Consider the following 25,113-nt stretch of genomic DNA (forward strand, 5'->3'; position numbering starts at 1 on the left):
TGCACCAGAAAATGCATTGTGTAGGACAATTTATAGCTTAGGAGCTTCAGGAGACATGAGGTGGTTCCTGGGTCACAGGTTCTCAAATTTGGCTGCATATTGTAATCACCTGGGATGTTTCTTTAAAATGCTGATGCCTGGATTCCATTCCTAGAGATTCTGACTTTGGGTTGGTCTGGTGGATTGTGCATTAGGTTTTTCAAAAGCTCCCCAGGCCATGTAATATGTATCAAAATCTGAGGACCACCAACATAGACCATCTCCCCCTTCTCCCCAGAGAGGGGGAAACTTGCCCAAGGTCAGAATTATAATATCTTCCAGTGTACCCCAACTCTGCAGATGGTTCTCTATCACCCAGTGGCCCAAGAGATCAGTTTGAGAGCAACTTTGCCTCATCCCACAACTTCACCCCAGACCTCAGGTCACTTCCCATGGTCAATGGGTTCTTCTTATAGTCTCAGTGGCTGGTCCTTCTCCATCTCCATGGTTAGTGCTCCTCAGATGATAGCAACAGGCTCCTCTCATTTGAGGCCTGGCTCCCTTCTCTTCGCCACACCATCTGCCTCCATACTCATCTTCAGGAGACTCGAGTGTAAACATGTTGCCCCCTACTCACACCTCTGTCAGGGGCTTCCCATTGCCTTTGGGACACCTTAGTGTGGCTTCCAGACCCTCCAGGAGCTGGCTCCTGGCCTCCTGAGTATCCTCTCTTGCCCCTCCTGTATGATTCCACTTGTATGAGGTCCCTGGAGTTGTCAGACCCCTAGAGACAGGAAGTAGAGTAGGGGTGCCAGGGGCTGGGGGAGGGATGGGGAGTTACAATAGTATTTAACGAGGACAGAGTTTCAGTCTGGGAAGAGGGAAAGGTTCTGGAGATGGATGGTGGCGATGGTTGCACAAAAATATGAGCATACTTAATGCACTGAACTGAACACTTAAAATGGTTAAAATGGCAAATTGTATGTAATGCATATTTTATCAGAACAGTAAAGTTTTTTCAATAGCTTTCTGAGGAAGACCTTGCCTGCCCTTTGCCTGAGTTAGGCAGCTCTGTTTTGTGTTTCCAGAACTCCACAATCTTCCTATCAGACCATTGTCCTGCTTAGAGTCTGGCCTTTTTACAGATTGTGACTAGAATAAAGGCGCATTGGAGTTCTCGCCTATTTACCACTGTGATCCCCCGTGACTGTAGAGTAGGTGCCCACTGAATAATTGTTAATGAATGTTGTTGAATGAATAAAACCCAGATCTACAGTGTCCCAGACCATCAATCCTAATTGCTAGGAAAAATTGGATTGTAAAAATAATCCAATTTGATATTGTATTAGTCCATTCTTACATTGCTCTAAAGAACTACCCAAGACTGGATCATTTATAAAGAAAAGAGGTTTAATTGACACACTGTTCTGCTGGCTGTACAGGAAGCATGGCTGGAGAGGCCTCAGAAAACTTTTAATCATTGTAGAGGGGAAGCAGGCACATCTTACATGGGGGAGCAAGAGAAAGAGAGTGAAGGGGGAGTGCTATACACTTTTAAACAGCCAGATCTCATGAGAATTCACTCACTATCAAGAAGAGCAAGGGGAAAATCCACCCCCATGATCCAGTCACCTCCCACCAGGCCCCACCTCCAATATTAGGGATTATAATTTGACATGAGATTTGGGTGGGGTCACAAATCTAAACCATATCATTCCACTCCTGTCCCCTCCCAGATCTCGTGTCCTTCTCACATTTCAAAATACAATCATGCCTTCCCAACAATCTCCCAAAGTCTTAACTCATTCCAGCATTGACCCAAAAGTCTAAGTCCAAAGTCTTATCTGAGGCAAGGCAAGTTTTTTCTGCCTATAAGCCTGTAAAATCAAAAGCAAGATAGTTACTTCCAAAATACAATGGGGACACAGGCATTGGGTAAATACTCCCATTCCAAATGGGAGAAACTGGCCAAAACAGAGGGGCTACAGGCCACATGCAAGTCTGAAACCCAGCAGGGCAGTCATTAGATCTTAAAGCTGCAAAATGATCTCCATTGACTCCATGACTCATATCCAGTGCATGCTGATACAGCAGTGGTCTCCCATGATCTTGGGCCACTCTGCCCTGTAGCTCTGCAGGGTTCAGCTTCTCAGCTGCTTTCACAGGGTGGCATTGAGTGCCTGGGGCTTTTCCAGTTGCATGCTGCAAGCTGTCAGTGGATCTACCATTCTAGGGTCTGGAAGACAGTGGCCCTCTTCTCACAGCTCCACTAGACAGTGCCCCAGTGGGGTCTCTGTGTGAAGGCTCCAACCCCACATTTCCCCTCTGCACTGCCCCAGTAGAGGATCTCCATGAGGGCTTCACCCCACAACAGACTTCTGCCTGGACTTCCAGGCATTTCATACATCCTGAAATTTAGGTGGAGACTCCCAAACCTCAACTCTCACACTCTGCACACCCACAGGCTTAATACCAAGTGGAAGCCACCAAGACTTGGGGCTTGCACCCTCTGAAGCAACAGCCTGAGCTGTACCTTGGCCTCTTTTAGCCATGGCTGGAGCTGGTGTGGGCACAATGCAGGGCACCAAGGCTGCACAGAGAAGTGGGACTCTGAGCCTGGCCCGTGAAACCATTCTTTCCTCCTAGGCCTCCAGGCCTGTGATGGGAGGGGCTGCCTCAAAGTTCTCTGAAATGCCTTGGAGACGTTTTCCTTATTGTCTTGGTGATTAACATTTGGTTCCTTTTATTTATGCAAATTTCTGTAGCAGGCTTGAATTCCTCCCTAGAAAATGAGTTTTTCTCTTCTACCACGTAGTCAGACTGCAAATTTTCCAAACTTTTATGCTCGGCTTCCCTTTTTAAATATAAATTCCAGTTTCCAATCATCTATTTGCTCATGCATAACAAAAGTGACCTTGGCTGCCATTTTCAATAAGTTCCTTATCTCCATCTGAGACCACCTCAGCCTGGACTTCATCGTCTATATCACTATCAGCATTTTGGTCACAACCATCCAACAATTCTCTAGGAAGTTTCAAACTTTCCCTCATCTCTCTGTCTTCTTCTGAGTCCTTCAACCTGTTTCAACCTCTGCCTATTACCAAGTTCCAGAGTCACTTCCACATTTTCAGGTGTCTTTGTAAGAATGGCCCCTTCTCAGTACCAATTTTCTGTATTCATTCTCACATTGCTAGAAAGAACTACCTGAGACTTGGTAATTTATTTTAAAAAGAGGTTTAATTGACTCATGATTCTGCAGGCTACATAGAAAGCATGGTTGGGGAGGCCTCAGGAAACTTTCAATCATGGTGGAAGGTGAAGGGAAGCAGGCACAACTTACATGGCTGGAGGAGGAGGAAGAGAGCACAGAGGGAGGGCTACACACTTTTAAACAACCAAATCTTGTGAGAACTCCCTCACTATCATGAGAACAGCAAGGGAGAAATCTACCTCCATGATCCAGTCACCTCCTACCAGGCTCAGCCTCCAACACTGGGGATTAAATTTGACATGAGATTTGGATGGGGACACAAATCCAAACCATATCAGATTTTAAGTAGCTAGAAGTATCAGACCACAAATTGTCCAGTCATGGTAAGTGATAACATTGGGTGAAGAATGTGGAATTTCAGCCTCTGGTTAATCCTTACAGGTATATTCTGTTGGAGGTGGGTAGACCTCCAAGAATTTTGAGACTGCCTTTGTTCTGTCTAATAAATACAACAGGAAAATGAAAACCAGGTTGATGATTTCAGATTTTTTAAGAACAGCCTATTTATAACCACTTCCTTGCTTAATATTATGCTTTTTTTCTTTTTCCAAATTAGATATTTATTTTTGAAAACAATATCTACTACTGTGCACATGTCGGGAAACAGGCCATCCGTGTAGTCTCCACTGGGAAGGAAGGTGTGATTTACAATGGCCTCAGTGACTGGCTGTATGAAGGTAAGATGCGCACAGAGAGAAAAAAGGAAGATTTGTGGTTGCTGCTGCTGCTACATTGGAGTTGGGTTCTTTTTCATTTTTCTTTGACTTTAACTGTAAATTAAACTACAGTTTCTTGAGGTTCTGCAAAATTTAAAAGATTTTGTTAGAGCTTTTGGGATCAGGCTGATCAGCATCAGAGAACAGCATCAGGCTGTTGTCAGGGGCCTGCAGTGTTGCGCACTCACCTGGGGCAGGTGTGCTGGCTTTGGGCTTTGCAGAGCCCTGCAATTCATCCCTGAAGGGCAGGAGGCCCGTTAATGGGAGATTTATTATGTCAGGAGGTGACTTCCGGGAATGCTCAGGGACTGCAAATGCATGTGTCTCTACCCCACTCCAAGACATAAGTGCCTCGTTTTGCCTTGGGAGGGGGACAGTTGGAAAAGAAAGAATGAGTTGCATCTTTCCAAATAAATCATCAGAGTGACTTGCTGCTGAGAGCGCCTCCACCTTGCTGGACATTTTCTACCACTGGTTTGCCTTTGGCACCAGAAGACTCATGCTGTATACATTATTAAATAACTAGAAATCAGAGGGGGAAGCTCTCTTCTTAAACTTTGATAACCTGTCTCCATGCTCATGACCCTTCATCGTAACAATAACAACCAGATATTGATTGCTATTAGCTGTCAGGCACTGCTGGAAGCACTTTGTTTTCTGTTACTTCATTCCACCCTCTGTCTTAGTTTGTTCAGGCTGCTGTAACAAGATATAACAAGATTCCACAGACTAGGTAGCTTAAACAATGAATATGTATTTCTCACACCTCTGAAGCCTGGGAAGTCCAAGCTCAGGGTGCTGGCAGACCCACTGTCTGGTGAGGGCTCTCTTCCTCACTGGTACATGGCTGTCTTCTTATGTCCTCACCTGGCAGAGTAGAGAGAGCTCTGGTCTTTTTATCTCTTTACAAGGGCATGAATCTTTTTATCTTTTTATCTCTTTATAAGGGCATAAATCCCATTCATAGGGGCAACACCCTCATGACCTCATCACCTTATAAGGCGCCACCTCCCAACCCCATCACCTTAGGGATTTGGGTTTCAATATATGAATTTGGGGGGACACAGACATTCAGTTCATAGTACTTTCATAACAAGGTTCTATTTCACAGATGAGGCATGGTTAGGTTAAATAATTGGCCCAAGTTTACACAAGGTAAGGAATATTTATTGGGGAAAGGCATTGTTCAAGCTCAGGGTAATTACCTTTTTTGAATTCCACATGTGGCTAGAGTAACCGTATGCTTTCCAGCACAGGGCTGATGAACAACCCAAGCTCTTCTCAGCCTCCTGGCCTGAGACTGTGTGGTCACAGCAATAACTCACCCTGCTAGGCTGGGTCAAGGGAGGGTCAGGGAGATTCTGGATGCTTTCTCAAGCCAGTATCACTTTCTCCCAGTGCTGTGCATGTCTCATTCTGCATTTTAGTGGCTTTATGCATCATAAATTATAAAGCAGATGGATTTGCAAGCTTAGTGTTACCTCCTAGCATAATTTCTCTGAAGCCATAAAGTTCTATGACTTGATTTTTAATTTTTGTAAATGGAGGTATAATTTGTACATAATAAAATGTACATCAGAAGGACAGTTTGATGAGTTTGGCAAATGTATATACTATATAGCCCCAGTCAAGACATAGACCATTTCCATCAGTCTAGAATATTCCTTCAAGTCCCTTTCCAAGGGCTTTCTCCCTAAGTCTGTCTTCCAGAGACTGCCACGGTCCTGGGGGCTAAGCAGCCCATTCTCTAACAGACATACTGGAACCCAAGCATCCACATGAGGCTGTCCTTCCCTGTGTGGTCACCATGGAAGCCCCATGTTTATTCCAATGTGGCTGCTGGTGCTCAGAGCATGCTGGAGAGTCCAGTTTCCTTCTGAGCCCCAGGAGAATCAACCCTGAGATTTTATTGTCACATGAGTCCTTGGCTACACCTGAAAAAGCCACTGGAATGAAAGAGGGGACACAGTCTGCTGTAGTTATGCCTGTTCTGTGCAGAAACAGCCCTAGAAATGGTGTGCCTGGAGATGTCCCCAGCTCCACCAAAGAGGTACAGGCAGCAGCACAAAGGGAAACTCCGGAGGGGCTGCACCTCTGCCCGGGGTGCAATCCCTGAGCCTCTGGGGCTTGCCTGCCCCCTGGACTCAGTAGACTGTTGACAATGAGGACTCTAAAGCCCCTTGTGTGCTGCCCTTGTGTGGAGAAAAAGGCCTTATACCTAGGAGCAACTAGAAAACTGGGTCCTGTTTGCTCCCTGACATCTGAGATCCCACTAACAGCTCTTTTGCTTGGGTGTGAGATCAGCTTAATATCTGGATAGGGAAGGGAACCCAGGGGCTGGAGATCAGAACATGAGTGGTTCGAAGTAAGGCTGTGGAGCTGCAGGGACCCAGGGAGGAGACCTGGCCCAGTCACGGGACATGACAAGGGTCTTCCACTGCATCGACCTCAACATGCTCATGTGTACATGGGAAGAATGCCCCAAACACTACACTTTCTGAGGACTGTGTGAGACTTGGAGTGGAATACGTGCAGCACATGACATGGTCAGCAAGGGACAGTTGCTGCTGTTGTTTCTTATCACAATAAAAATAACAATAATTATGTATTTATTACTATTATTGTAATTATTTGTTAGTAGTATTTTTATCACAAAGGAAAAAAGATGTTTAAAAAAAAAATGGCATGGATATCAAGGCAATGTTACCCAGATGGTCATTCTGCCACAGGGCAGAAATTGTCTGACCTGAAAATTCAAGAGAGATCAGTGCAAATAATAATGACCCCTGTCCCTAAGAGAAAGGGCCCCTAGAATTTTGGCTGCAAGAGCCTAGGCATTCTCTGGGACTAATCTCCCTCAAAAATCCATAACCAGGAGATTTAAAATATCTTTTTTAGTATCTTCTTAATAAAATAAAAAGTTCATTGCTTTGCCATTCACATTAAGCTTTTGCTTTAGCAAATCCATTGAAAGGACTTTTTTCTTCAAGGCATTTACACGAAATTGTGTTGATGTGATAACAGAGCCCTAAATATTTTAAATCAATCACAGTTGATGTGGCAGCTTAATCTACTTAGTGTTGTTCCCTGGAAAGTTTATATGCTGATGCTTAGATTTCTGAGGCTGGGAGCACAGGAGCCCTGAGGATTCTTGCTTCCTTTTTTAATAATGGGGAAGTAAACTTCGATGATTGCTTTTGCCTACTCTGTGACTTAACTGTTTCAATTCCAAACTCTTCCTTTAAAAAAGTTCAGGGATGGGGGGAGATTAGAATGAAAATACCCTAAAGCATTTGCAGAGGGGCTCATTTGCTTGATGTTAGTTCTAAGAAGATAAGCTATGTACGTGGGAAACAGCCACTGCAGTCCATAGCTTGTTGGCAGAAAAATCCCTTATTGATTTGTTTTGTTTCCCAGAAAGGATCTTAAACATACTAAACATTGCAAAATATTGGAGACTGAGGAAGAGAAGAGGTGGGCGGCCATAGAGGCTTCTGGGAGTCTCCATCCCTTGACCTAAGCTTTAAACACACAAAGTGGGAAAAGCTCCAGTTTACTGAAGCAGTCGCCCACATGCCAAAATGTGAGCTCAACACTGGCTGTGAACTCAGCACTGGCTGTGAACTCATCACTGGCTGTGAACTCAGTGTGTCTGTCTTGCTGATTCTCTAAAGAGAGTCCTGTGGCTCATGGTGGCCACAAACTGATTTTGATAAGCAAAATGCATATCTTCATTTTATTCTTCTGGGAAAATGTCATAAAATTACATTGAATTTTGATTTTAATAAAAACTAAAGACAGCTTCATAGAGTCCTACAACTTTTTAAAGTTTATTAAAGTTTGTTTATTCATAAACTAAACGTAAGATGTTACTGAAGATGAAGATTTTGAGGCCTGTGAGTGAGGGTTCTGTTAAGAATGTGCACTTTGATGCAGGGCTCAGTAATTTTGCAAAGTTCCTGGTATGTAGGCGTATGGGCAAAGAGTTGGAATTCTCCAACTTTTGATGAAAGTTCTTTGTTACTGCCATTACATGGTTGATTGTGTTTCCAGCTCCACTCTTTGTTTATAAATTACTCTGTTTTTCTTTTTTTTTTTTTTTTTTTTTTTTTGAGATGGAGTCTCGCTCTCTCACCGAGGCTGGAGTGTAGTGGCGCAATCTCGGCTCACTGCAAGCTCCGCCTCCCAGGGTCACACCATTCTCCTGCCTCAGCCTCCTGAGTAGCTGGGACTAACAGGCGCCTGCCACCATGCCCGGCTAATTTTTTTTTTTTTGTATTTTTAGTAGAGGTGGGGTTTCACCACGTTAGCCAGGATTGTCTCAATCATCTTCATTATCATCATATGCATGAGCTATAGTGGGACAGCACAGAATTTTTGGCCAATAATTTGCTAATAATGACTTTAAGTTATTAAATATTTCAGCTAAACAATGAGTCATCCATACTTCTTTTACCAAAGCAGTCACATGCATATGCATATCCAAAATACATATAATTATTCAGTGATATGCCATTATCATGGAATGACTCACAGCCCTGTGGAAAGCTGGAACATGTTAGGGTCATTGGAGGACAACATCTTTCCTTATGTATATAAACGATCTTATCCCCTCAAAGGGCAGTGGAGGTAGAGTGAGGGATGATGAACTCGAGAAGATATTTATAGAGCTCAGCCTGGAGTCATCAGCCTGGGATGGCAGGGAAAGTGAGAAAAGGGCCCGAAGGGTATTTATTTCATATCTGGTTTGGCATGGATGAAATCCCAGGGCTGGATTTTCCTTAACTAGTCAAGAACATAAAGGTACTTGAAAAATGTGATCAGATCAGGAGACCCAGTTTGGCACGGAAGCATTTTCCCATGCATGTCAGCAGGAATCATGTTAGATGAGACTCTCGAAGCTGCCCCTGGCACTAGTTCCCCTTGCGTGGTTCTAGGACCCATGCAGTCAGGCAGCCCCTGACAAGGAGTAGCTGCTGGGAAGTCTCCTGCCAACAATATTCACTTCTGCTCCACCCTGCCCAGTCCACCGCCCTCGCCTGGACTCCATGGCACCCTCCCCATTTTCTGCAGCCCTGCCCTGACTCCTGAGGCCCCCTTCTCCAGTCACAGCCCTTGCCACAGTCCCCAGGGAGCCACCATCCTGGTTCCACCTACCTGGGAGCCCCCAAGAGAGACTGTCTCCACTGTCCCACACTAACTGCCACCTTCACTGGGTGGCCAGCATGGAGGAGGTGGGGATGTGGCTAGTCTGGCCAGAAAGGACCTCCTTCCAGAACTGCTGCTGCTGGAGAGGGGTTTGGCGCCTCTTGAGTTGGAACTCAGAATGCTGTCATTAGCGATGTAGTCAGGCCCACTGTACAAGGAGCAGAGCCTTTCCTAAGCTAGGGCCCTCAGTCCTGCTGGATGAGCACCAAACCCTGGTGGTGTGACCATTACCCTCCATCTGTGTGTCCTGCTCATGTCTAGGGACTGCAAGGCCAGCGTGAGGCAAGGCCTGCTTTGCACTTCTTTATAGTTTCTCAAAGCATCTTTAAAGAGTCAGCACTCATGACCTAATAGTTTTCTGTTCCAATGAAGTGCTCTAAGAGGTACCAGCAAAAGGTCAGGTGGGCGCCAGGCAGATAAGTTTGAGTTAACGAATTTTGGGGGTGGGGCAATTCCATGCTTTATTGTCTTGAATATTCAAGGAGGTGGAGAGTGTGTAGGAGTAGTAGTACAGTGTAGTAGATCACAGTGGATTTTCACACTTTCATGGAAGAAAACACATTATTAAAACAAAAGCCCTCCTGGGGATCGTGGAATGGTTTGCAGGGTCTGTTTTCCACAGGGGGCACATTCACCAAAAGAAAAGGGAACTCTTTGTTCATCCAGATTCCCATAAACTCTCTAAATCCCATGAAAGCAGAACAAACTTAAGTAACACTTCACGTGAAACTTGCATATCGGCTTTAATTTACATTCATGACACGTTAGATGTGTTGTACACTTTGTGTGCCTTGTGTCACGCTGATACCCAGTGTGCTGAGTACCTGCTTCCTGCGTGTTGTGAACAGACCAGAGCCAGTTGTGACCATCGATAACTGGTACAGTCTTCAGTGAATAGCAGCAGCCTTGGACGGTTAGACGCAGATGAAGAAAATCTAGCACACCATCTTTTTATCTAAGAAAGGAATATGCTGGAACCATTAGACATTAATGACACTTATGCTACTTTTCTTTAGAGACAGGCTCTCACTATGTTGCCCAGGCTGGCCTCAAACTTCTGGGCTCCTGGCTTCACCTCCTGAGCAGCTGGGACTGCAGGAACCTGCCACTGAGCCCAACCTTTTATGCTGTTTTTAAAACTCCCTGACATACATTTGGAGACTGATATTTGAGGTGCTTACAGAAGCCCCCTGGAGTGTAGATTCTTGATTGGGTTCTGCAAATATTAACTGCCTCTGAAGCACCTGGCTAGGGCACTTCAACTGCTAGCAAACTGCTCCCAGGTAGTAGATCAAAGTGGATTTTTACACCCGTCATACATCATAGTGACCATACTGATGTTTTTTAAATAAGTTATGGAGCAGGCAGTACAATGGGAATTGGAATGATGTTCAAATATGTACATTACTATGTAAACCATAGATCTGTAGTTATTTGGACCTCTTATTGATTACATCTCTTATTTGCATGATGGGAAATGTTTGGTTAGACAAGGGCATCACTCTCAGTAAACTGGCAGAAACTTGTGATTAGCTTGACAAAGCTCCTTTGTGGAAGAGCAGGGCAGAGTCTTTGTAGTGATGGTGCCTGTGTTTAAACAAAAGCTTCACCACGTAAAAGCTGTATGAACTTGGATGAATATTTGACCTCTTTGTGTCTCTGCTGCCTTGTCTGCAAAACAAAGATAACAGCAGTATATGCTCCCTAAGGTCACAGAGGAAATTGAAATAAGCTAATACACATAGAGCTCTTAGAATAGTGCCTGCCACTGGTAACCTCTACGTATTGGTGGTACAACTACTATTGCTTTACCTTGTAATTTCCCAAACTCGGTAAAATAAGAGGCACCTGCTCAACTATTTCATCTGCAATGTCAGGAATCGGAAGCATTAATGTGTAATTAATGATATCTATCAGTGTTGAAAACTCTGAAGCTCTATTCACTCATAAAATATTATCTGTAGTATGTTCACATAGAAAATGCACTGTGAGTTCCCAATCATCCTAGAAATGCTATTGATACCATGTTGAACACCTCTTCAAGAGCCTTCTGTCCACGTTTAGATTCTCCAAGCTGAAATCACACCCTTAGTTGCCACTGATGCCTGACAGAGAGACAGCTGTTTTCCTTATGAGCCCCAAAGTTCTTGTGACTTGGTAAAAATTATGCCTCGTGATCTCTTACAGAAATTGAGTACTTAAAAAAATTATATTCCACTTCATCTATGACTTCTAAGGGAGGATATGAAAGTAAAAGTAATGATGAAAATATCTAAAATGTAATCAGTGTCTGGCGAAGCTGTCAGACCTATGAGGTACTGTGCAATGGAGTGTTGGCTCAATCAAATAGCAATCATTCTGAGCAGGAGTCTGAATGCTTTGGGTATTTAATGTAACTGAAATGAGTATTTTCCTTGTCTAGCCCTAGTCTCCAACTCTGTAAAGCATTAATGATCTTGACTTGAAGAACATGTTAATTTTACCTTGTAGAGAGACAAGGAGGAAAAGCCAAGAAGCTGTTTGGTAGAAGCTCAGTTGGCTCTGACCAGAAAATGGCTGAGATGGCCTAAGAGTTCCATTCCTTCTGTGCTTCTCTGAATCTGTGAGAGATTTCTGGGTTTCTAGATTTCTGCAAGGATCAACAGGAAAACAGTGTTCTAAGGCAGGAAATAAGAATGTCAGGAGCATAACATAGACTGTGATTGCCACAGGTAAGTCAGGCTGGCTGCCAAGGCCCTCTTAGCCCCCTGGATCCAACTGCACCTGTTCCTCACTTGACCCTGAGTCCTACCAGACGCTCCCCTGCCATCCTCTGCTCTCAACGTAGCAATCATGGCATCATGGCTGCCTCAGTGCCAAACTTTAAATCCAGGTAGGTCACCAGGAAACACCAGCACATCCTAACCAGCACCATCTCTCTGTCTCTGCGATCATGGGCAGACCACTATCTTTCTGCAGTAACAACACAAAGTGTATGCCCTCACTTACCTATGTTCATCTGAGTTTTCTTGAAAGAATATCACATGGCTATTGATTCTCTAATCACAGAAGGAGGTAGTGTTGGAGCTGAAATGGACGTTAGCAGACATTGAGTCCAGCAGTCAGTAAACTGTTTCTGTAAATGGCTAATAGAGTCTGGGTAATAGAGTCTGGGTTTTGCAGGACATATGGTCTTCATTGCCACTGCTCAAGCCTGTTGTCATAGCAAAACAGCAGCCATACACCATAAGCATGGCTGTGTTCCAATAAACTTTATTTGTGGACAGTGAAATTTGAATTTCATGTAATTCTCACATGTCATTAAATATTCTTCTTTTTTACCAGCTATTAAAAAACACAAAACCAATTCTTAGCTCTCAGGTCATACAAAAGAGACAGCAAGCCAGATTTGGCCCAAAAGCCATAGTAAGCCAATCCCAATTTGTCCAGTCATCACATTCACAGACGACGCTACTGACATCATGTCTGAATTCTTCCAGCTCTTGTCGTCTGTATCAAGATCACTTGTAATGACAACCAATTATTTCAAATTTTGCCTCTCCAAATAAGTCTAGTTACTTGAAGTCAAGAACTGTATTTTATATTGTATGTTTCCCATAACACCAGTGACTCTCTGAGTACTTAATAAATGTTCAGAAAATACTTTTGAATGAGTTAATTCACAGAGAGAAACTCATATATTCTAGGAACCTCCACAAGGAAATCATATTGTTTCTCCATGATCACTCTTATTAGAATTTCCATTTCCACAAAATTCTCTCAACAGAAAAACACCTGATTAACAAAAAGCAACAGTAATTGTTAACCTCGTTTTAATTATGAGTTTCACGTTTTATCCTCAAGGATAAAGGAAAAAACTGGAGTGACGTTGGGAAGGACATGGTCTTCTTACCATGAGCCCAGGGGCACAGGATCATAGCTCTTCAGACTCTAGACCATCTAAATTCATGCTAAGTCATAGTTCACATACTGAATGAATAGAGTAGGAATAGCAGTATCTAAGTTTCAGTGAGTCTTTCTTCCATGCCAGGCCTTACGCAAATAAACTTCGAGAGCCCTATGAAGAAAGCTCTAGGGTTGTTCCTTGGTATCCTCGGGAGACTGGTTCCAGGAACCCCACTGCACCCACCCTTCTTCAGTCAGATACCAGAGTCTGAGGATGCTCAAGTTCCTTATGTGAAATGGCTTAGCATTTGCCTATTACCCGTGCTCATCCTCCGGGATACTTTAAATCATCTCTAAATCACTTATAAATACCTAACACCATGCAAAGCCTATGTAAATAGTTGATATGCTGTGTTTTTTATTTGTAATATTTTTTATGGTCACACTGTTATTTTTTTCTTTAATATTTTTGATCTGCATTTGGTGGGAGGGCCTAGAGATGTGGAATTTTTAGACACAGAGGGCCAACTCTTCCCTTATCCTATTGCACACCTGTGGAAACTATTAAGTGGCCTTTCTGTGGACAAACAACCAGTAGGGAGCCTGCCTGAAGCTGCTAAGAACTTTCCTGCTGCATATGAGTTGCATTAATTTCTTGCCTATGAAATTAGGCTTGGGTCCATACTCAAGTTCTGGGTGCAGCATCCTCTAGCTGTGTCTGCTCAATGCCCCAGGCTTGAACCATTTGTGCTGTAAAAGGTGTGTCTCATGGCACAGATTTAAGAACCCAACAGACCTTGATTTAAGCCCTCTGTGAGCCATTCAGCTGTCTGGTGACCAAATCACAAACCTTGTCTGACCCTCAGTTTCCTGGTCTGGAAGATAAAACTTCAGGCACCTTTCTCAAAGAATTATTGCAAAGTTAAACAAGAGCGCTTCTGTGGAAGTGCAGGCATATTACAGTGGAACCATAAGAAATTGCCAACAGGTTCATTGTATATTAGCAGGTGCATGTGAGATGTCCGGTGAAGGTCAACTTTCTTCTCCCATCCTGCTGGCTGTGCTGGATGAGATCTCAGATGTGGTAAAGTCTCAGATGTCTGCGTGCCCAGCACAGAGAATTTACCATGGAAAAGGAGGGGGTATTTTTTGACTGGAAGGTCAGACCTATACACCTCCAGGTTCAGCATCTCCAGGGCCCCCCCCAGCAAACAGGAGATAAAAGGGATGACTGCTCTCCTGGTCTGTGGGTTTCTCCCAAGAGAAACTTGACAGAGACTTCCTTGCTCCAAATCTTCCTCTTCGTGGCTCCTTGTTTCTGGTACTGATTCCCACCACCCTCCTAATTGCCATGGTGACCAGTCGGTTTGCTATTTAATTAATGTTGTATCTGATTACATCTGTACCCTGGGAGTTCTCCAGCCAAGAGTTGCAATTTAAACTCAGAAATAAATAAAACGTTCAGCTGTGAGGATGGGGGAGTTATCCTAGTCAATCCCGGAATATTCTTCCGATGTTTCTTAGATGAAAAATTATCTGGCGGAAGTTGGAGTGAGGCAGTAGTACACAATGAAGAAGGAACAATATTCTGCTTTTGGAATATTTAAAAGGAAGCCTCAGACAGCAGCTAGGGGTCCTGCTTAGCGGATAGAGCTTTGGAAAGAGGAAATATTAGAAATTTGGTTGAGAATTTTCTATGAAGTTCAGTGCTAAGAGCAGAGACCACAACTTAGGCTTTGCAGCCAGCATTCCCTTCCATAAACTTCAAACGTAAGCCTGATCAGAACAAGGCTAGCAGGAAGATGTGCTGGTGGGGACAGGCTAGGTCCTGCTGTGGGTAGCAAAAAACAAGCAAAAGCAAACGGAACACCGCCTCTAATTTAAAACAGCAAAGTGTATTTCTCGTCGGAGATCACTCAAGCCCACTCTAGATCAGGGATGGGGAGGAGGTGAGGCTCTTTCCCTCACAGTCACTCAAGGTCCCAGGCTGCTGGGGCTGTCCTCTTAGGCATCGCAGCCACACTAGTGGAAAGGGGAGTGTTCCGGAGGGACACAAGCTGGGGAATAAATGCTTGGCCTGGGAATGACCCTGGCACTTCTACGCATGACTCGTTGTCCAGAACACCTCATATGGTCCCACCAGGGTTCCAGGAAGTAGCACTGAGCCATTGTCCAGAAGAGGGGGAGGCCAGACACGTCTGGGATGCAGGACTGAAGACCCCACATCTGGGCAGCTTTCTTGCCAACAGTGGGCCTCAAGTTTGGTGCCCAAAGCAGAAGAGGAATTGTCTAGAGGGATGTTGGGGAATCTCTCAGAATCAACAGGAAGATCAGAGTTGGGTTGAGAAAGCAGGCAGCCGTCCAGGGCAGCTGAGGGATCTCCAGGGGTCCATCTGGTTGGGACACTGCTGTGAGGGAATGGGAGTATGGGAGAGGCATTGTCTTCCCAGATCACAAATGACGTTCTTGAATGAGCTGCAAATAGAAATGCCATGTCCCCTATGGAACCATCAATATGGCAACTTGGGAAGCGTATTCCAGGAAAGAGCTAGGGTGTGTAACGTTTTATTGTTGCAACTCTATCATTTCACACTTAAATGATAATCGCCAAGGAGAGCCATCAGAACCATTAGTCCTCATCATCTCTTCAATGAGAAGGTTCGTAATTGTCACATGCACCTTGCAATAAGGCACCTTGCAATAAGCTCCCTTCCTTCTTGGCATCTCCTTGGAGCCTGTGAAGTGATGGATGCAGTTCCCAATGCACAGCCCTCAAACTGCATGGGAGGAACCCCAGTGTCCCAGAGGACAGTGAGGGCGGCTTCAGCGTGGCTGTGTGGCGCTGAAACAGGTTAACCGCAAACCTCTAGTTCTCAGAACCAAAGCTGAATCCACATTTGAAAATCCAGTAGAAGCTTTGTTAATATTTTAGGAAGGCTATTGAGTATTTTAATTCAACATGAAGAGGTGATCTAGCTGGTCTTTTGAAAAATCAGTAATAAATCTAAAGGGAAGATGTTCTCTAATGGTATAGGAAGAATTCTCATTGGTCTTGAGAAATGTCCTTACAATTAATGACCTACTCCTGAGAGATCGTGACAAATATCTTAGGATGTTCAGTGGCTATATTTTTCTATCTTTCAAATTATGCATTCATTGTAAGATTAGGACAAACACACTTTTACCTTTTTGTTATAGCGCCCTAATGAAACTTATGTATTTGAGGTTGAGATATTTGACACCCTTGGGAACTCTAATTTCTTTTTTTTTTCCGTCTTCTTAAGTCACCTAAGGACATTAGACCATTTGCCCTATTATTGAGAGTTTTACTAAAATGCAAGCTGCAAATGCCAGAAGGAAGATAGGCAACAAGACAATATGTACTTAAAAGAGTTTCATTTGATACTCAGAAGCTGGAACTAGACTTAGCTCTTTTGCTCACTAAACCTGTATTCTAACCTTTTTGGGCCTCAGTGTCTTTTTCTTGTTCTGGAAGCATCACTAGGGTGGACCAGATAATGCTAAACTCCTTTCCGTCTCTAACGCTTTTCATGTTTAATTATCAGTGCCATAAGCACACAGCGTTGATGGTATGAAGTCTGTGTCCATGCCAGATAACTTCACAAGGAAATAGTTAACAATTCTCGGTTTTACTTAGTAAACATACGGGAGCAATGCTCCTCAGTTGCAATGGTGGGGGCCGGGCACGTGGGTATCTCGGCCTTTTTGTCCCCTTCCTCTCCCCCTTCGTCACCCCCACACACAGGACATTTGCGTACTGGGAGAACCTTTATTAGATGATTCTGATAAACCTTCTCCTTATCCCCACGTGAAACCTATCTGCCCTAAAGGAATCAGCCTTCTATCTCCTTTACTCCCCATTTTTTTCTTTCTATAAAATTTGCATTATTGGCATAACTTTTCTCTTTACTATGGGTTGTCTTTGGGAAGGTGTAAGGGAATGCAAAGATAGCTCACCTCCATGTCAGAGCTCCCTGCACTTGCAGGCGTGGAGAGGACATACCCTTCGTCACTCGTTCTGTGCGTTAGGACCAGAGTGGAAGAGGATGCGAGGAGTCAGATTTCAGGTCAGTTGCTCTTCCCCAGCCTTCAAGCAATGGCAGAGGCTGTCCTGGGAAGGTCATGCTCTTCTGTCTGGGTTATCTTAAGTGATCATTGCACTGAGTGGGAGACTGGACATGCAGACCTATCACCTTCAGCCATACAAGCTCATGATTCTGGGCACCCTGAGTCAAGTCCCAGAGCCCAGGCAACCTGGCAGAACCCAGGAAGGGTGAAGCCTCTGCATGCTGGCCACTCAGGCCTATGATTAGCCCCTCCCCAGCACATCCGTGCATTCAGCGCAAGGCCAAGCTCCATCCAGTCGATGGAAATGGGCACCTGAGCCTCAGAAACACCCAAAGAAGAGAGCACCTTTCAGCTCTTCATGGAAGAAAGCGAGCCAGCCAGCACCTTCTTCCTTTTGCAGGAATAAATATGTCTGGCACCTGGATTATTTTATTTAAAAGACCAGCTGTGTGGACACCATGCCTATAAAGTATTGGGATTTTTAATGAATGTTAACCAAGGAAGAGCCCAGCTAGGATACTTCCTGGAGGTGTCACTTTGTGGAGGTCTTAGGCGCTATCCAGCCCTAAGGACAAGACAGCCAGGCCAGCTGAAGGATTTCAGATCAGCTCTTTCTCTGCTCACCACCCTCATTATTATCCACTTCTTTTATGGGTCCACTCAGATGTTCATGCTCACAGGCTTGCCTCCCTTCTCTCCATCCAGAAAGGTGAAACCTCACCCACCGCCATGTGGCTCCCACATCCCAGTGTCCCGCATCTGTGTCTCCAGAAACATGGCAGAGATAGAAGAAATTTGCTTGTAGCAAAATTCATCTCTTCAAGAAGATATTCCAACACCTGACAGTGGCCCACACAGTCCTCATTTACTAGGGAATCCTATTTCGAGCCCCTTCTGGGTGCCCAGATTGGATGAGTCACTATGGATTGCAGTGCCCCACCCAACGGGGTACCTGAAAAAGAGGAAGAAAGGGAGGCAGGGAGGGAAGGAGATGAAGGAGGTCCAAGACAGGGACCCTTCCCTTGAGGAACTGATACACAGTCAGTCTGATGGAGGCCAAGACCACCTGCAGGAAGCAGCTCCTTCCTTCCATTATTCGAGTGGGATTCATGCATTTATTCTGCACCAAAGCCCTCTACCAGGTCCTCCAAGGGAGACAAAGATGCTTTAAGATCTGGACTTGCCTTCATAAAGTGTATATCCTGCAAGATGGTATTGAACCACATCCTAATTACATGGCACAAATCTTCCACACATTTAGACACTTTTGGCAGAATGGTATCTTCTGATTTAAAACTGCAGAAACATGAAAATTAGAAAACCAAACAACCATTAATGCATTAACTCAAGAGTTCATTCCTAAAATCCAAATTTCCTTCTCTGGAGACAGGACCAGATCATAGCTCCCAATCTCTTCTCCAGTTTTTGTTTTACAACGTTTCGGATTTGAGATTCTGTAAGAAGTGACCTAATGTGAGCATTTCCTGATATGGAGGAGACGCAAAATAGCTCAGGGAAAAAGTTGATCATTAGAAAAATCTGTGGTTGTCCCACTGTCTCATCGTGCCACTGGGAGTTTCTGGCCTCCGCTGGCATCTCTGATGAATGTTCTATGCCAGGACAAAGAAGGCGGGCATGGGCCAGGCAGTCCCTCCAGTCAGGGAACGGTGGCGTCTCCCAGCTGCCTTGGTGTTTAGGAGGCCCTGTAAGGGTATTTGGGATCTCAAGAGCCTCTGGGACTTAGGGGCAAAGGGCAGACCTTAAGAGCCAGTCCCTCCTCCCCCAAAATGTTTAGCAAGCCAGAAATTCCCCTTTACTGCTAAGTCAAAGGAAGATGTTCTTTGACTCTTCAGGGAGCATAACGTACCATCCTTTGATGGTCATACACATTAAAAGAAGATAAAGCCAGAAATAAAAGGGAAAGAAACAGTTATATGATTTTGGTGGGAATTTGCAGAAATACAGGCTGAAGCTGAAGTCTTCCATCAGGCGAGGTTTGTTCCATTGATCTCATCTCTCGGGCTCAGCTCTTTTATCTCCAGCGCATTTTGGATGTGGCTTCTCTTTCCACCTGCTGGGCCTTTAGATAGAGTACTTCCTTTTGTTTCAAGGTAGCGTTTAACTGAGTCTGGAAAAACCATCATTAAGGGAAAATAAAGCTGAAAGATGAATTGAAAACTATGTAAAAGGGCCCTTTCAGGCTGCTGGAGAGATTGCCTTTCCAGCCTAATGAGCCTGTGCTGCCTCTGATTCAGATGGTGCAAGGACAGGAGAAAAGAATGGAGTTTTGTGCACTGCGATTTTCCAAAGCACATAATGCTTAGTCATTTGGGGTGTTAGGAAAGAGAGAAAGTCGGAGCGGAGTGTGTGGTGAGGTGAGAGAAAGAAAGAAGGCTGAATTTTCGTTAAGCTGCTCAAATGCCTGCTTTAACAAAAGTCTGCCAGGGCTAGAGGTGATTAGCCGTCAGTGCTGCTGCTGTTTTTGCTGTCGTTTTTGCTGTTGCTGAAGTTTAAAAGTCCTGTGCCCCTTGGTATATACGCAGGGGATTGGTTCCAGGACCCCTGCATTACCAAAATTCAAACATACTCCAGTCCCAGTCAGCCCTGAGGACCCAGGTATATGAAAAGTCAGTCCTCCATATACAGGGATTTCACATCCCCCCAATACTGTACTTTCCATATGTATTTGGTTGAAAAAATCTGCACATAAGTCGACCCACGCAGTTCAAACCTATATTGTTCAAGGGTCTGCTGTCCCGTCCTTATGTGTGATGGTGACAAGCGGCCCTGTGTCCCATGGCGTGCAGCCGAGCGGCCATGGTGCAGAGGTGGATTTGCAGCCAGTTGTCCACACATCCTGGATCCTCCCGGTGCGTCCTGTGTAATGGGTTAACTGGACCTGCCTAAGCCTGGGCCTCCCACCCCTCAAAAGCTTCTCCAAGGTTTCCTACTTAAATTTCTCCAGCCACAGAGAGAAGCATTTATTGTCTCTCACCACACCCGCCCCCCAGTATAGAAGAAAGGAAGACTGGGGAATTGATCTCTCAGAGCACTTGGAGAAGCCACACGTCAGCAGCCAGTAAAGCTAGAATGAAAATCTGAGCGATCAAGGCAATGGAATAGAAAGTCAAAACCCAAACTTCATCTCTTCCCCACTAAAGGAACGGGAAGGGACACTGCCACCTGGCGGCCAGCCGAGGCATGTTCAGGGAGCCGATCCTCCTCCCTGGGCCCCCCACGGTGTTGATTTGTGGGAATTTGCAGATCTCTGATGATAATGAGGGGATTCGCAGTGTGTGATATGCAAATAACACAGCTCTGATTAGTGAAGGAGGCTGCGAGCCTTACAAGGTAAAAGCTCCATTTGCCTTCTGGCTTGATGTTCGCTGATTTCTTTTTTAACCCCCCATTTAATTCTGCTCTCGGCACCTTGGATAAAATATTTAGTGGCAGGAAAAAGGCAACAGATGCAAGCAGGAATAAATAAGATTTTCTGTATTTAGAATGAGGCCACGTATTTCGGAGCACAGATCTATCAGGCATGTTATTTATGTCTTTTGCAATTTCCCGGGACCCAGATTTCTCAGGGTGCTTTGATTTTTCTCAAATATCTACAGCAGTAGGGGTCCAGGGAGCCCAGGGAGCACAGCCAGGTACTCACTCACAGTCAGAATCCAGGGGGCTGTGTTACTTAGGATGATCCGAAACGCGACCTTGCTGCCTGCATTCTGTTTTGATATGTATCTTGCCTCATTAAAAGATGACAATCTGCAATACTGATATTACTCAGGCAGATGGATTTCCCAAATGCTGGGCTATAGCCTGGGCACCAGACTGCATGAGGTTTAACATGGAAAATTAACTGCAGTCTTGTTCTCTGGTCTGCCAGGTCCAGCAGTGTAGTGGAAGGAGCAAAGGAGCAGGAATCAGGAGACTCACCAGGATCTGCCCTCTCCTGTCCTGTGATCCTGAGAAAATGGCTTGGTCTCCTCATCCTGGAGGTCTCCATGGTGGAATGGGCTCAACATCACACCTGGAGTCAAGTCAAGGCTCCGCACATCCCAGTGACCTAGAGCCAGTTGTCAACATCTCTGAGCCTCAAAATTCTCCTTTATAACAAATAATGTAAGCAGATCCACAGTCACTAGGAAGATTACAATAGAATTGCCAGAGTATCTAGCATTCAGTAAATATTTATTAACTAGATAGAAAAAAAATGTACCAGGCTTAGTAACACCCGGCCTTCCCATCTCATTAGAGGCTAGAATGCTCAATGGACACAGGGTGTGTCTTAGTCTGTTTTGTGTTGCCATAAAGGAATACCTGAAGCTGGGCAATTTATAAAAAGAAGAGTTTATTTGCCTCAGGGTTCTATAGCCTGTGCAAGACACATGCACCAGCACCTGCTCAGCTTCTGGTGAGGCCTCAGGCTGCTTCTACTCATGGCAGAAGATGAAGTGGAGCTGGTTGTACAGAGATCACATGGTGAGAGAGAAAGCAACAGGGTGTTTAGGAGGTGCCAGGCTCTTTTTTAACAGCCAGCCCTCACAGGAGTGAAATCAAGCGAGAACTCACTCACCCTTGGGGGAGGCCATTAATCTTTTCATGAAAACTCCACCCCCATGACCCACACACCTCCCACTAGACCCCACCTCCAACATTGGGGATCAAATTTCAACACAAAGTTTGGAGGGGACAGGAAGCCAGGCCATAGCAGGGCATATAGCATTGGCATCAAAGCTAGGGTGTTGATTGGTTATGAATATTGTTGGTCCTGCCTCATTTATCAAGGAAAGAAGAAAAAAGCAGACTGTAGAAAGACTAAGTTCAGGGTATACATGAGTCTTCAAGAGAAGCCAGACAACATTCCAGGATTTCAGAAAGGGGACATGGCTGAGCTGGGTCTTCTCTTTGTGGGGAGACATGTCATTGGGCCTCTGAGTTCCAAAGACACAACCTTGAAAAAGCACAAAAAGACTGTCTACTTATAAGATTTAGGATTTCCCGCATAGTCCCCAGGGCCTCCTCTGATCCTTTGACCAAGATATGAAAGCCCTGCCATATAAGAAGAGGGGAGCTCCATGCTGAGGTTAGGACACAGCACTGATATGATGCCGGCCTTCCTTGGTCTATTTGACACCTAGTGAGGTGGGGGACTTGCTGACAAAGTCCTTCCATCGTGAGGTCTGCACCCCTCACCCCCAGCTTGATTGTACCATTCTGTTTTGGAAATCCCCACCAGAAGTACCAGCAAATGCTTCTTAAGCTTCTAGAAATTTCTATCTGGGATTATTTTGTTCATAGAGCAATTCTGGCAGCCAGAGTTACTTCTGCATCTTTGCTTTGGACCACAATTACCCAAAAAGCATTAGGAGAAAAGAGATCACAGCAATGGTTCACTCAATTTTCAACTTCCCTATGCTGTTTAGATTTTGGCAAAAGAGTATTCACTGTGACTGCTGCTTTTCACTATAAAAAGAAGCTGAGATTTCCTGCCAACTATTTCACAAAAACAAACAGAAGATTCATTGAGAGAACCAAGGAAGCATCTGATCCTACAACACACGACCAAAATATACTGTCTGTATCTTGGAAATGAACTCCCTAAGAGGATAGAAAATAAGTCGTTCAAGCTCTTCTCTAGCTCAAGTATAAGCACCCTATAACTGGAATTATGTCTTTTACCTCCTGCTTATTCCCAGGGCTGAGGGGACCATTCGTAGCTGATAATATCAATTACAATCATGCAGGATCATCCAGGAATAAAAACATTGGAGGAAGGCAGCAGGAAAGGGAAAGAAAATCCTGGTTTTCAGAAAATAACATGGAGACCTCATGAGCTCACTCTGAGTAATCACCCTTCAGCAGTAGCATCTCCCTATCCAGTCTGCTCTGTTTAAGGGAAGAGTTCATCTCACCACAGTGTTTCATTGAAGAGCTGGTTTTTAATTGGCCCTGTACCACTTAATTTATTTTCATTTGCATTCCAATGCTGTCTGCCTTGTACTGCTTTACTTCAAAGCTGAATCTAAAAAACATAGGCTCTTAGAAGGTTGCAAACCTGCAATTGTACAGAGGCTCTGAGAAGCGAAATGATTTGCCCAGTGAAATGGGGTACTGTGGAAACTGAGAGAGCTCTGAAGTCTAACACCCCTGGCTTCACAATTCTACCTCCACCATTTACTGGTTGTATGAACTCAAGCAAATTGATTCACCTGTCAGACCTCAGTTTCCTCCTCTGTAAGATGGAACTAGCAGCATCGACCTTGTGGGGTCATTGTGCGAATCGCCTTACTGTGTTAGTCTAGCATTGCTAGTCACTTATTAGGCACTCGCGAAGTGTAGCTGACTCCTAGTGTTGTTGCTCTTAGAAAACACCCATATGTTAGGAAAGAAAAATAGAACACTTTTTCTGCCTCTGAATAAGTGCCCAAGATCCTCTACCACTTCTTGCTATGACCACCCACCCAGAGTAAGGAAGACAGCTGCTCCCCCAGCCTCAGCAATGTGGAGACGGTGTCCAATTCTCCACTGACACCCTAGTTTTTTCTGTACAGTGTATGGGAAAATGTATAATAAAAAGTAAAGTGCGTCACAAATGATAGGTAGTCCTCACGTTATTAGTAGTAATAGTTGCTATATTGAGTGCTGTGGGTCCAGGCAGATTGGTTTATAGTCACTGAGATATGTTGATCTAATAATAATGAGAATGAATAGATAAAGGTGTACAAGCTGTCAGCTGACAATAATGTTTGAATAACATCAGTTTGGTTTGCTTACGTAATGGGTCTTACATGAAGAGGAGACACTCGGAACTCAACACCTGAACTCCTCCCGCTTCCGGCAAGGAGAGAGGCAGAAGGCACCCACATGGTGGACAGCAGCCCGTGTAGAGGGGCCACAGAAAAGGGTGATGGGCATCCTCTCTGCACAGGGCAGAGCTGCAGGGTGTTGGGAGTCGGCTTCCTCCTCTCCACCTCTTCCCTTCTGCCATGTTTCCTACCTGACCCAGTCAGTCTCCAGTAACAGCTATAGAATGTCTTCATTTGGAACATGGAGAATTTGCACAAAGGGAAGCAGACTGGGCAAAGAGCTCAGATCGGGGGTCTCCGGGTCTGGGCACAGCCGTTACCCTTCCCCTCCCATCCTCTGTTCTCTCCTGCCGCCACCCACACTGTGCTCCTGGTGAGCTAGAGCCAGAGCGAACTGGAACCCCGAGCACTGTTGGCCAACACCCGCGGCACTAGACAACGCCAAGAGAATGGCTTAATAATAATGAGATAATAACTTAATGAAAAACCCCAGCGAGCCCTGCGGGGCGGGGAGGGAGACCTGCTGTGTGGTGCTGGACGCTTCCTGAGCACCTCCCTGCACAGCCTGCCTCTGGAGTTTCTCACGCATGGCGGTAAGCAGGGCCAGGCCTCACTCTTTCCCCTTCACAGTGGAGGGTGTGAGCGGGGCTTCGATGCCTTTTGCTCACGGTGTCCAGCAGTGGATGCGCTGGTTGGAACGGACGTGCCTATAACCCTGACTCCCACCGAGGCCTTGTCCTGCCAGCCCGGTTCCCATCAACAGCTCATTCTAGGGTGGGTGGAGGCCCAGTACCGCAGGCTTGCTGCATTTGGGTATTTCCAGGTGGCTCAAGTCAAACTTAAGAGCGCGACCCATTCAGAAAATCAAGTGAATAAAGCAGGATGGCATGGAAAGGGATGGGGGCTTTACTGAGAGAGGGTGAGGGAGGATAGGACGGGACGGGAGAGAGAGGGATGGAGGCTTTACTGAGAGAGGGTGAGGGAGCATAGGACGGGAGAGAGAGGGATGGAGGCTTTACTGAGAGAGGGTGAGGGAGCATAGGACGGGAGAGAGAGGGATGGGGGCTTTACTGAGAGACGGTGAGGGAGCATAGGATGGGAGAGAGAGGGATGGGGGCTTTACTGAGAGAGGGTGAGGGAGCATAGGATGGGA

At 45.2% G+C, this 25,113-nt stretch overlaps 1 protein-coding gene across 5 annotated transcripts in view; it reads left to right on the plus strand.

Moving 5' to 3' along the window:
* The window catches only part of DPP6 (dipeptidyl peptidase like 6), a 1,137,219-nt gene that overhangs the window by 960,842 nt on the left and 151,264 nt on the right, over positions 1-25,113 (plus strand). For all 5 annotated transcript variants that reach the window (XM_063813862.1, XM_016956857.4, XM_024357619.3 and 2 more), the window contains 1 exon segment: positions 3,807-3,927. In XM_063813862.1, the coding sequence (XP_063669932.1) occupies positions 3,807-3,927 (121 nt within the window).

This window comes from Pan troglodytes, chromosome 6 (genome assembly GCF_028858775.2).
Source record: "Pan troglodytes isolate AG18354 chromosome 6, NHGRI_mPanTro3-v2.0_pri, whole genome shotgun sequence".
Lineage (NCBI taxonomy): Eukaryota > Metazoa > Chordata > Mammalia > Primates > Hominidae > Pan > Pan troglodytes.